This window comes from Ornithorhynchus anatinus, chromosome 8, assembly GCF_004115215.2.
Source record: "Ornithorhynchus anatinus isolate Pmale09 chromosome 8, mOrnAna1.pri.v4, whole genome shotgun sequence".
In the NCBI taxonomy this organism is placed as follows: Eukaryota; Metazoa; Chordata; class Mammalia; order Monotremata; family Ornithorhynchidae; genus Ornithorhynchus; species Ornithorhynchus anatinus.
Genome location: NC_041735.1, coordinates 52,822,858 through 52,836,620, shown reverse-complemented (window position 1 = coordinate 52,836,620; position 13,763 = coordinate 52,822,858). Strand labels below are relative to the sequence as shown.

Below are 13,763 nucleotides of genomic sequence, written 5' to 3'. Positions count from 1 at the left end.
TTCTCTCTGATATAGTGGCATAAGTATTTCAGTGTAGATTTGTACTGAAAGTATTCTTACAATTGTACCAAATGTGTTTGACTTTGGGTTTTTTAAAAGCATGTGCTCTGCCTCAAAGATGAACTGTATGCTCCCAGTGTCTCAGTAGATTTTTATATCTTTTCTTATGTGTTTTTCTTTTCTTTTTTTTTTAAAGACAATGCATATGGTAAGACTTTACGGCAACATCACGGCTGGGTGGTGCGAGGGGTTTTTGCGGTAAGTAACCCCTGGACTTCCTGCTGTTCGGTCACCAGAATCTGAATAGAAGCCACACATCATTTGATTTTATTGGGTAAATGCTGACTTGTCTTGTGTCATATAGCCATGACTGAAAAGGGTTGAGTGAAGATGCAGATTGGATTTTTAGCAAGAGTGCTGAATTGTGGATCAGCTCATAGCATATTCCTTCTCCTGGAATTATTAACATCTGACTCTCCGGTCTAGTCCAGAAATCCCAAAGGTGATTTTCTTTGTGGGGAGTTAGTGAAAAGTTCAAGTAGGAATAGGGATGGGAGAAGGAATAAGTTCAAGTAGGAACAGGGATGGGGAAAAGAATGCTATGTTGTACTCTCCCAAGTTCTTAAGACAGTGCTGTGCACACAGCAAGCGCTCACTAAATATGATTGACAGATTTTCTGCCATTCCTGATATGTGCAGAAAGTAAAGGAAGTCAGTGATGTTATGGTAAAGCCAGCAGCTCCCCCTGTTGACTAGTTCTAACACTTAGAGGGTGTTCGCCAGCTTGGGCAGTGTAAGGTTGCGAAAATGTTCAGTGCTGTGCGGGAGTGGGGGTTTCTTCTGAGAGCAGTGGGTTGGCAGGTCTAATACATTTTTAAAATCTTCTGAGAATCCACTAGCAGGAAGTGTACTTTAGGATGCAATTTTGGGGGAAAATAGGGTAGGCCTTCAGTGTACTTTAGGACATGAGAACCTGAAAGCATCCAAGTTAAATATCCTTGGGAAAAAAAGGAGAGGTGAAAGAATTAATAATGCAAATGCAGCAGTTTGTGGAATGCTGCTTAGGTTTCTCAGGGCCCAAAGCTGTTACCATGGTGGTGATGGTATCTAATAGGTGCTTCCTGTGTGCCAAACACTGTGCGAAAGCACAGGGTTAGATACAAGATAATCAGATGGGACAGAGTGGAACTCACAGTTTTAAGGAGGAAAGGAAAATGATTGTCAAATCCCCACTTTACAGATGAGGAGATTAGGCACAGAGAAGTAAAATGTTTATCCATGGTCATACGGTAGGCAAGTGGTGGAGCTGGAATTAAAACCTAGGTCTCCTGACTCCTAGGCCTATGCTCTATTCACTAGTCCATTCAGGTGACCACCCAGTGAATGGAAAGTTTCTTTGTGAACTGAAGTGGGGGTTGGTCGTGTCCTCAAGGTCATTTTTAGGAATGGGCAAGTGCCTCTGTAATTACCACTCTTGCATAAGGGGGTGATTGATTGCTTCACGGCCTGAAGTGTTCCAGAAGCAGCCATTGCAAGCTGAGTGTGTGATTTCCATTTCTCCCTTTGTGAATCCAGTACTGCCATTATAGAGCTCCAGTACCTTTATGGGAAAGGTAATCCTAAAGTATTGAACATTACAGAAATATTGCCAATTACTGTCAAGTTATGGCAGGGGTGCTTTTGTGGTTGTTTTTTCAAAGTTTTCAAATTGACACACACTCCCCACAAAATGCTCTGCTAAAATGAAATTACCCAAGTGCTTTGGGTCACCCAAAATATATTTCAGTGTTCTTTGTGAGGGGGAAAAGGAACTTTGTAAGGCCAATCCTGATGCGCACCCTAATGGGCAGTACTTTGGTCCCTTTTAAAAACAAGTAGCACTTAGGATTCTGTGGTTTGAGAAATGTGCCTAACATTTCCTAAAATATGGTATTGAATGGCAATATGATTTGTAGTCATAATGAGACTTAACATTGTTACCGAATAGACTGCCCCTTTGTGGGCGGGGATTGTCTCTATTTGCTATATGGTACTTTTCAAGTGCTTAGTACAGTGCTGAGGACTCAGTAAGCACTCAATAAATACGATTGAATGAATGAATTAATGAATGAATAGGTTGGGAAAGACACTTGGTTCAAAAGGACAAAAATAGTTGAATTTATGGGGAGAGAAAATAAGGGGTGGGAGAGGGCAGTGTTTAGCATCGTTATTAGAATTGGGAATTTAAAGGCTTTCTGTGGTTTTTGGCTAGTTAGGCCCTTTCATTTATTCTCCAGATACTCCACAAATTACTTGTGCTCTGCAGAATTTTGTAACTTGTGTGCAGACTTGCAGAGCTGAATACAATGTGAGTTGTCTGAATTCTCAAATAAACACGTCCTACATCCAGAGAATCTTGTTCATTTGACCACGAGATGTTGAATTCTTATGGTGAACTCTCCCCTGCTAACAGCTGCAGTTCTTTCTAACACTAGCTCTGTTTTCTACACCAAACTGCTTCCTGACCCTGAGAGCACTCCTCATATATGCCAGTGCTGTTATCCTTTCTTTCTTTCCCCCCTTTTTTGTTCCATGCTCCCTTTCCCCCCTTCTCCTTCTTTTCCCTCCCTCCCACTTTCTCTCCTAGGTCTCTGCTTTCTTTTAAGAACCTCCATTTTGTTTTCTGTTGATTGGTTTCTTTTCCCAAATCACTCTGAGTACATGATTTTGAGACTAAATTTCCCTTAGAATTTTCAGCTTGACTTCACTTCCAAAGCCTTTATCTGGCTCTACCACATCTATTGTTTCTTTCCATTCATGCATTTCACTTTCCTAGAAAGTAAGAGCTCCAAACCATTTGATAAAAAATTCACTGAGGAAACTGCCGGATTCTCACAGACATACACCCCTTGCAACAATAATCCTGGGAAGTAGAACTTTATGTACTTCTGTTACATTATGGGGATTAAATCTCTACAGTAGCTCCATTGTTGCTATCTCTTTTATTATTCCATTGAAAAATGAAATGTCATGCTCTCTGACATGTAGGCTGCTGGTTGCTACTTGTGGCAGAGAGAAAGGAGTTAGTTGAATATCTAAACATGGCCTAGTGGATAGAGCAAGAACCTGGGAGTCAGAAGGGCCTGGGTTCTAATCCCTGCGCTGCCACTTGTCAGCTATGTGACTTTGGTCAAGTCACTTAACTTCTCTTTGCCTCAGTTCCCTCATCTTTAAAATGGGAGCTAAGACTGTGAGCCCCATGTGGGACATGGACTCTGTTCAACCTGCTCCGCTCCTCTGCCGCCCACCTCCTCACCGTCCCTCGGTCTCGCCTATCCCGCCGTCGACCCCTGGGCCACGTCCTCCCGCGGTCCTGGAACGCCCTCCCTCCTCACCTCCGCCAAACTGATTCTCTTTCCCTCTTCAAAACCCTACTTAAAACTCACCTCCTCCAAGAGGCCTTCCCAGACTGAGCTCCTCTTCTCCCTCTACTCCCTCTACCACCCCCCTTCACCTCTCCGCAGCTTAACCCTCTTTTCCCCCCATTTCCCTCTGCTCTTCCCCCTCTCCCTTCCCATCCCCTCAGCACTGTACTCGTCCGCTCAACTGTATATATGTTCATTACCCTATTTATTTTGTTAATGAAATGTACATCGCCTTGATTCTATTTAGTTGCCATTGTTTTTACGAGCTGTTCTTCCCCTTGACTCTATTTATTGCCATTGTTCTTGTCTGTCCGTCTCCCCCGATTAGACTGTAAGCCCGTCAAACGGCAGGGACTGTCTCTATCTGTTGCCGACTTGTTCATTCCAAGTGCTTAGTACAGTGCTCTGCACATAGTTAGCGCTCAATAAATACTATTGAATGAATGAATTAGCTTGTATCTACCCCAGCACTTAGTTCAGTGCCTGGCACATGGTAATTGCTTAACAAACACCATTTAAATAAAAAAAGTAGATGACAACAAATTTAAGGAAGGAGACTGAAACCTGACAGTTTGGGATTCCAAGGAGGAGGTAAATCCCAAAGCAAACATGATACATTTTTAATGAGTAGATCATTCTCCAGACTTAAGAAACTAATCAGCAAGATCTCACTAGTAGAAAACTTACGGTATGGAGAATGGAAGTCAGAACAACTTGGGCTTCCTTAAGGGAAATTTATTAATAAACACAAAATGGAAAGCTCATCGGCTAAGTACTGTACTAGGAGCTGAAATCCAGTGGTAAAGCCTCAGAAATAGGACTGTGGGCCAGATGTAACCAAGGAAGAGTAAGCACAAGGAGTGAAGGCAAGAAAGGTTATAGTAATCTTTAATAATAATAATAATGTTGGCATTTAAGTGCTTACTAGGTGCCGAGCACAGTTCTAAGCGCTGGGGGAGATACAGGGTAATCAGGTTGTCCCATGTGGGACTCACACACTTTTAATCCCCATTTTACAGATGAGGGAACTGAGGCACAGAGAAGTTAAGTGACTTGCCCACAGTCACACAGCTGACAAGTGGCAGAGCTGGGAGTCGAACTCATGACCTCTGACTCCAAAGCCCAGGCTCTTTCCACTGAGCCACACTGCTTCTCCAGCGTGCTTCTCCAGCTTCTCCACGCTGCTTCTCTTTAGGGGTGGTAATATGGGTGAGGCTTACCGTCTCCCCTGAGAGGACAAGAGAAGATGGGCTGAAGCTGCAGTAAGGGAAGATGATCTAAGCAAGAATTTTCTCACCTAGTGGGACTTTGTGAAAGTTCCTAACGAGAGCTCTAAAAATAAAATACTCTGCTGCCTGTGTTGGTTCACAGAGGTCAGGACCCCCACTCTTTTATTCTCCGTGTATGGGAAGTCTAGCACCAGTGGAGCCAGAATCCTCTGAGTCTCCATGACAGTCCCGAATCTCCATCTTTCCCCAGCTCCCCCACTTCCCACTGCTGCTGTCTTGGGCCCTCCCAAAATCCACCTGTTCCTTCTTTAATAATAATGTTGGTATTAGAGTGGCCAGACACCTCAGCAGCAGTCCCAGAGGCAGGAGAGCGACACAAACCGTGGACTCCAGAGCTAGGGGAGACATAACCGCTTCTGAGTAGCAGAGGCAGCGGCCTTGCTTCCTCCGCCCATGGGCTTGCCTGGGAACTGTGAAGAAATGAAATTTTTGGCAGTGTCAGTACCAGTTGACTTCTTGATGCTTCTGAGTCAGATTACCATTTTGTCTGCAGGAGGATAGAACAAGAGGCAATAAGCTTATATTGCAGCAGAAGGGATTTGGGGTAGACCAGTTGTGCTCCAAGCAATCAAAAATGATGCCTGGACACGGAGATGAAGCCAAATTGACAGGGCCATCTTCATGGTGTCATGGTTAAGCATCCTGGATCAGACTGTGAGTTTCTGAGGTGGCATTGAGGTCATTTTTATACCTGCTGCCCCTCCCACTGCCTCATTTAGCTTAGGAAACTGTCGGACAGGGTAGATTTAAATGAACATGGATTTGAAGTCCTCCTGGGGAACCTTCCAAGCCTGTTGATTCTTTGTTCAATTGCTCCAGCTTAACTTTCAGAACACCTAGAAATTGGGAAGATTAGATCGACCTCTAATCATTCTCATCTGAACAGTGAGGAGGAGGAGGAGGAGGAGTGGGAGGGTGGCAGGGAAGGGATACATCTATGTGAAGGTTTGATGGTTCACACGTTTCTAACACCCATTGCTCTTCCAGCTAGCTTTAAGGGCGGCTCCCTCATATGAAGATTTTGTGGCGGCATTAACAGTACGAGAAGGTGATGATCAGAAAGAAGCTTTCAGTATTGGGATGGAGCGGGACTTGAATGTTTACCTTCCAGCCATGGAAAAGCAGCTGGAGATACTGGACACCCTATATGAAGTCCATGGTTTGGAGTCAGACGAAGTGGTATGACCCTTGGCGAGTGAGGCCTCACAACTTCAGGGACAACGTTTGCTAAACCTTCTTTTCTGAACTGTAATTTCCATTCAGTCTGTTTCCCCTCCCATCCATCTTGGGAAGGAAAGGTGGTCAGGGGAAACCCAGTGCTTTTATATTTGATTTTTAAAAATGCTTATGTATCTATTTCAAAACCAAGGTGCTATATTTCTGTTCAAAGGGCCTATTTGAAACCAAACTAATATGATTGAGTTTTGGAGGGTCTTGGCAGTGGTGGATGCAAGTAACCAGTTGTAAAAGCAGATTTGGCAAACCGCACAAAGATGAGCACTGTACTTTGGATCTCGATGGTTTCTCTTTTGAAAGATATTCCGTGCAAGAAAGTAAATCCGAAAGAGATAAAGAAAAAGCTGTTTTAGAATTGTTTAATCCATAAAACCTAGAGTTGGTTGAAAATGAAGGCTACAGTTGGTCTTTTTTTGTTGTTGTTTTTAAACCCTTTCGCTCATGTTGCTAGGTAGATTGGTTCACCCCAGAATACAGTGCCTGGAAGTTCATCATGACCAGTACCTTGCTGAGACCTTTTTTTCACTGGCCAGTAAACACTCACCAATCAGTCAATCAATCACTGGTATTTATTGAGTGCTTACTCTGTGCAGAGCACCATGCTAAACTCTTGGGAGAGTACAATACAGAGTTGGTAGAAACGTTCTCTGCCCACAGCAAGCTTACAGTCTAGAGGGGGAGACAGACATTAATATAAATAAATTATAGATATGTACATAAGCACTGAGGGAGAGTGAATAAAGGGAGAAAATCCCAGTGCAAAGGTGACTCAGAAGGGAGTGGGAGAAGAGGAAATGAGGGTTTAGTCAGGGAAGGCCTCTTGGAGGAGATATGCCTTCAGTAAGGTTTTGAAAAGGAAGGGCATTCCAGGACAGAGGCAAGACATGCTCACATGATTTATTTATCACATTCATCTGCACAATATCCCTGGGAAGTAGGTAGGCTCAACCCTGTGTAGCTGGAAAAACTGAAGCCCAGAGGCCAGGTGATGACTGAGGCTGTCCACTGGAACCTAGAGGCAGACCTGGGACTAGAACGCCACTCTCCAGACATTTGGGCCGATGGATGCTTGTATCACAGCACTTGCTGCCTTGTTAAGAACTGGAGGAAGCAGTGCGGCCTAGTGGAAAAAGCACGGGCTTGGGAGTTAGAGAACCTGGTTTGTAGTGTCGACTCTGCCACTTGCTTGCTGTGAACCCTGGGCAAGTCACTTAATTTCTCTGGGCCTCAGTTTCCTCAACTCTAAAATGAAGATTTGGTTCTTGTTTTCCCTCTTACTTTGATTTTGAGGTCCAAATGGAACTGGAACAGTGCTTGATATTTAGTAAGCACCCGGCTCTGCGACTTGTCTGCTGTGTGACCTTGGGCAAATCACTTCACTTCTCCGTGACTCACTTCCCTAATCTGTAAAATGGGGATTAAGACTGTTAGCCCCACGTGGGACAACCTGATTACCTTGTATCTCCCCCAGTGCTTAGAACAGTGCCTGGCACATAGCACTTAACAAATGCCATCATCATCATCATCATCATCAACAAATACCATCATTATCATTATCAAATACCATAACAAACAAGCATAGCATTGACACTTTTGCATGTTCAAATTAAACTATCCAGTCCAAAGAATTCCCCATCTTCTTGGCCTCCACTACACTGACTCCAATTCTCTCCTGAAACTTAGTGTGCCCCGCAGTTGACTTTTGTCACTGTTCTTCAGTATGCGGGAAATTAGGTGCTTCTGCATCTAGAGAGCGATAAGAGGGTCAGTATTTCAAGACTAGGTACCCAAATTTTCGGTAAATCAGTTTGGCCCAGCATCATTCCATTTACTTTGATGAATATGGCCCTCATCTCCTGTTGTCTCAGGAAGGCAAAAGAAAGAGTGAGAGCTTTTGCAGGGTTTCACCCCCAAACTCCCTCGCTTCCTCCCCGTATCATGCCCGCCATCGTCGGGACAGGTTGTCCTTCAGTGACATAGGTGAGTTTCAGTGATGATAATAATAATAATGGTATTTGTTAAGGGCTTACTATGTGCAGAGCACTGTTCTAAGCGCTGGAGTAGATATAGGGAAATCAGGTTGTCCCACATGAGGCTCACAGTCTTAAACCCCATTTTACAGACTGAGGTACCTGCAGGGGGGGACATTTAGTTTGGAGTTATATTTGTGGTTTCCTTGGAGGGGGAAATCTTAAATCTCTTCCTCTGCAGTACTCTGCCTTTCTCCCAAGCTCCACTGGGAAGGAAGTTGTGCTGTGTTAAAAAAGATTGCATTCAGTTAAAGGAATTGACAATGCACATTTTCTCCGAACCAAGAAGAGAGCTTTAGAGCCCTCAGGCACAGGATAAAGAGTGGAGGGGTGTGTTTAAAAATTATGCTATTTATTTTCAGTTTTAGCCATCAAACTCGCAACTGAAATGCAGTTTTCTTTCTTTTTCTTTCTTTTTGTGGCTTTTTGTCTTTTCAGAAGGTCTGTACCCACGCAGGGGAAACAAGAAAGGAAGGGCTCATTTTGGTTTCTTGTCCTTGCTCTTGTCATAGAGGGAATTTCAGTTTTGGAGTGAGGTGAAGCATTAGGTTTGTATAGTGGGGAGGAGATCAGGGAAAGGAAGTTAAGGACACTCAGAATTGTGAAGCCCTCCAGCAGCCATTAGCTCTTTTTGCTGCCTCAAACTAATGCACCTGTTCAATATAAAAACTCCAGGGCATGCATCTACATGATCTGCAATTTTTGACCCAAAATCAGGAAACACAAAAGGGAAAAATGCTAAACATGGCATTTTTGTATTGCGTAGGCATGCCCTTTTTTGTTGTCTAAGGGGATAATAGGATTTAATGTTAGAGCAGTTGATTGGAGCCCAGAGCTATTAGAGTTTTACTTTGGGACAGTCACATGACTTCTCCAAGCCTCAGTTTCCTTCACAGAGTGGGCGTAGTATTTTTCAAAACCCATTTACTTCATCACAGGCTGTGAGGGTTGATTTCAGCTTGCAAAGCACTTGCAGATGGCTTTTTTCACTTCAGATAACATTTCCAAACAAAACAACCTAAATGTGTAATATAAGGAATGTTTCCTCATAGATAGCTCTCTTGTTTCATTTGTATTTTCCTCTGTTTTGCCTTTTCAAGTATATAAAATACTATTACTGTAAGATTTATTCTTTAATTTTGGCTAGACTGCAGAAGGAGAGGATTGTTGCCAAAAAAAAGCTCCTTCACTACTCTGTGGTTAGTTTTTCATTTCTTTAAGGTCTGCTTATGTCTTCAGGCCTTGGGATTTTCCTCTGCTCCTCTCTTCTCCACTCTGGGAGAAAAAGATCCCATCCCAATTTCTTTCCCTACAAAATGTCCCCTGCAGCCCACCTCTTCTACACCCTCTTTATATGTGTGTGTGTCTCTGTGTCTGTGTGTGTGCACACACACACACACCCAATCTTATCCTTGTGTTCAGCACTGTCTTCCAGCCCCGCTAAAGCTTACATGAGCCACTTCAGAAGAGAATATTTAATAGGTTCGTTCATAGGCTAGCTCTGTCAACTCTGAGAATTTCATACAGCATAAGCGGCTCAAGAAGTGTGGAAATTGATAAATTTGGACCTGTGTTATAAAGATATCTCTAGAAAGATTTGCATTTCCTCCCCTTTAAATATTAGCTGCACCCTGACACAAGTTCATACTGGTAACTCCATATACTCTGAATGATAGAGTTTGCACGTGGAAAATCTAATGTCATTGTGAAAAAAAATTTTGCAGAATCCATGTTTCTTAATGGCCCAAATGCAATCTGCCATGTAGCCACCTAGTGATAAAATTTTTTTACATCAATAAAACTTTCTGTCTTAATTTGGCAGTGAAAGACAAGAAAACACTAGGTTTTGTAAATGATTATTTTTCTCCCCTCTGAGCCTCTATTCTTGTGAAGGAGAAGTGACAGTGAAGAGTGGGGTGAATAGGCTAGGTTTAGCCCCTGGGCAAAAAGAGCAGCCATTGATTCAATTGTATTTATTGAGCACTTACTGTGTGCAGAGCACTGTACTGAGCAATTGGGAGAGTACCTTGAACACATTTCCTGCCCACAACGAGCATATAATCTAGAGTTGGGGAGACAGGCATTAAATAAATTACAGATGTGTATTAAAGTGATATGGGGCTGGGAGAGGGGAAGAACAAAGGGAGCAAGTCGGTGATGCAGAAAGGAATGGGAAAAGAGGAAAAGGGGGCTTTTGCCCATGCCCCAAAACAGGTCCTCTGTGGGCAACAATCCTTGCTCTTTCCTCCATCACAGCAGAGTCATAGGGGCAGAGGGTGAAGCATCAGGGGCATTCATTCCATAGGTAGGGGAGGCGAGAGATGGGGAGGGGAGGCCCTGGGCCAGAGAAGGTTGGGTTGACCCTGTGCCCTGTGCAGATCTCTGTGTTTTATAACAAGTGTAGAATTGCTTTTCTGAGAAATCTTTAGCTTTTTTGTGGCATTTATAAAATGAATCCCTTCTGATTTTAATCTTTAATTTTAAAACATTCTGGGCAATTTGTCATACTTCACCTTTTATTTCAAGATGCCCTACTGACCTAACCTGCTTTTTTAAATTCAAATATTTATTTCAGAGAAATTTAGCATTCCTAAGGGTACAAACTGTTTTGGTTAATGAATGTCAGCTGAAGGAGTTATGTTTGTTACAAGTATTGACATAAATGTTCTGTGATCTTATCACAGTCAACTTGCAACACCATGAAGTGTAGGTAGCATGCTTTATTTAGACATGTTTGCAGCTATCTTATGTTCTTTTGTAGTCTGCCAGTTGCATACTCAGGGTTTTTATATAGCTGTCAAATAAAAGCATATTAGTCTAGGCATATGATGGTGCAGTTAGGCTGCTTCAGTTTTAAGATTGTTTTTAGAGGTCATCTCATCAACTCTATCAAAATTTGTCAGTTCACAGACCTTGCCTTACATTATAAATTCCCACAGTTCTCAGATATTCTGTGGCCTACATATAATGGCCATTAGCACATTTAATGGTAGCATTTTCTCATGCATTAAGGCACTCCGGACACATTTAAGTGATCACTTAATAGACCTCTTTGCTATATTTGAAGCATGAATTGATTTTTTTTTCATGTTCTTATGTGGCTCTTAATTATGAGGAAAAACACCTTTGCAGTTGAAAGTTAACTTTAAATATGTTTTGGTTGTTTTTAGAGATAACAAAAGAGAAAAGCTTACAATAAATCAATCAGGGGTATTTATTGAATGCTTACTGTGTGCAGAACTGTACTAAGCACTTGTACCAAGCAGAGAGGCAGCATGGCGTAGTGGAAAGAGCCAAGGGTCTGGAGTTGGAAGGTCGTGGGTTCTAATCCCAGCTCTGCCACTTGTCTGCTGTGGGACCTTGGGCAAGTCACTTCACTTCTCTGGGCCTCAGTTACCTCATTTATAAAATGGGGATTGAGGCTGTGAGCCTCATGTGGGATAGGGACAGTGTCCAACCCAATTTGCTTGTATCCACCCCAGCGCTTAGTACAGTGCCTGGCACACTGTAGGTGCTTAACAAGTACCAGAATAATAATAATAATTATTATTATGGGGAAAGTACACTGCAACAGAGTTTGTAGACATGTTCCTTAACCACAATGAGCTTACAGTCTAGAGGACAAGCTAATAATACAGAGGATAAAATGATGAGTGAGTGTTAGGTAAGCGGTCAGACTTTTTTACAAAGTGTTCTTTGTATCTGCAGGTTTGTGCTTTGTTGACTCCATTTCTCTTACAGAAAGAAATGTACTCTCCTGGAATAATCCATACATTACAGTTGGTCAAGCCAATGCCTCCCTTGAAAAAGCTTTAGAGAATCATCTGAGTGTGTTGTCTAAGCAGCCTCTAAAACCACCCCAATTTATCACTCTCTTCTCCCTCACTGTTTGTTGTATGTGCAGAAGTAAGGAGAGGATGGTGAAATGGAGTTCACCTATTGCTCCTTAGAAAACTAATTTGAAATGATACTCGTGTGACAGAGAGGATGTGGTTAGGTACATCATCAAACAGCCCATCTACCTCATTTGCAATTGGCCGTGGGTAGTCTGTGTGTTTAGAGAAGCATGCTGTGAAAACAAGCTTAACTCTGTGTTAATAGGCTGAGCCAATTGCTGACTACAGAAAGGAACCTGTTGGAAAGTATGACAAAGGCTAAAGTATACGGATTTAGATTTATTTTCCTGAATTGATTTTTGAAATCAATATTAAATTGTACATGCCATCATCTTGTGTCAAACTAATGTGATTTCATAGATGCACTTTTTAGGGTCATTCTCTGGCCAAGTTTGTGCCAGGTCATTAAACATTTTTGCCTGAAATTCTCAGATTATTGACCGAAAACCCCTTATTTTGGGCCTAAACTTGAAGGGTTACTTTGCGTTTTGGGGAGAACTGGCCCTAGCTTCATATTCCTATGTTCTTTCTGAGTCTTTCAAAGTATTGAATTGAGAGTCTAAAATCCACGATATACCCATTAAATTGTAAAGTTGGTGTCGAGTAATTGGTTAATTTCTTTCCTTTTTAATTGACCTTTTTCCTAAAGCATGTTGTTTTGGGGACCTTATGGGTTCATTCAAATGAAAGTAACCTTTCTTTTCAGTTTACATTATGTTTCTGAACAAGTTTATATACTGTAAGTCTAGCAATTGAGGAAGAGGGGCAGTAAGCCCTTTTCCTTTCCTTTTTTTTTTTCAGGAATGTTTGAAAACATCTGCCAGATTTTTATATTGTTTAGTTATAATAAACTTATTTTTAAAGCATTTGTTTAGAAAGTCTTTTTGCAGTTTATTCAAAGGTTTTTGTATGTTTCCACTTAAAACTGCATGTATGAGTGAGTCCTTCTGGAAAAAAAATCTTTCATGTGAAATGTACTCTGTTTTTGTTGCAAGAACAAAGATGATTGATTCCAAAGAGCCTTGGTCCTTGGAAAATTGTGTCTGAGACTGCAGAATGCCCTGGGTACCCAGACAGCTCTCCACAAGTTCCCCCCTTTCAGAGCCTGAGGCTCATGACCTGGAGAGATTCAGGGCTGATCTAAAGGCTGGTCTGCTTCCGGATAAAGTAGTTGTGACATAAATGGCTGTGTAGTCGAAGGGCAGTTTATAGCCCTGTTACTGTCCCTCTGGGAAAGTAAGCGTTGGGGCTGAGAACCAAGCCAAGACCAAGTTCTTGTCTATTCGTTTCAAGATTTGTCAATGTTATATTCTTCCCCCCCCCCCCCTTCTTAATTAAATGAGATTGAGAATTTAATTTTTTCCACTATGGAGTCACATCTTAATAACTGCCAGTATATTTCCTTTAAAACGTAAATCATACACCTGAACATGAGAAGCAGCACGGCCTAGTGGAAAGAACATGGTCACGGGAGTCAGAGGACCTGCGTTCTAATCCTGGATCCGCCACTAGTCTGCTGCGTGATGTTGGGCAAAAGACTTAACATCTCTGGGCCTCAGTTACCTCATCTGAAAAATGGAGATCAAAGCGGTGAGCCCCCTGTGGGACATAGATTGTGTCCAACCTGATTATTTTATATGTACCCCAATGCTTACTAACAATAAGAATGATAATATTTGTGGTATTTAAGCACCTACTATGTGCCAGGCAATATTCTAAGGCTGCAAACTAAGGACACAGTCCCTGTCCCACATGGAGCTCACCATTTTAATCCCCATTTTACAGATGAGGTAACTGAAACCCAGAGAAGTGACTGGCTTGAAGTCACCCAGCAGACACATGGCAGAGCCGGAATTAGAACCCAGATCCTTCTGACTCCCAAGTCTGTGCTCTATCCACTAGGGCCAG

General features: G+C 42.4%; 1 protein-coding gene across 1 annotated transcript in view; it reads left to right on the top strand.

The window, feature by feature from the left end:
* Positions 1-6,323, top strand: part of PLEKHA8 (pleckstrin homology domain containing A8) — a 52,849-nt gene extending 46,526 nt beyond the window's left edge. The window contains exons 13-14 of the mRNA XM_029071042.2: positions 197-258; positions 5,681-6,323. Coding sequence (XP_028926875.1) covers positions 197-258; positions 5,681-5,878 — 260 coding nt within the window. The 3' untranslated portion in view covers positions 5,879-6,323. The remainder of the gene's footprint in view (positions 1-196; positions 259-5,680) is intronic.
* Positions 6,324-13,763: the final 7,440 nt, after the last annotated feature.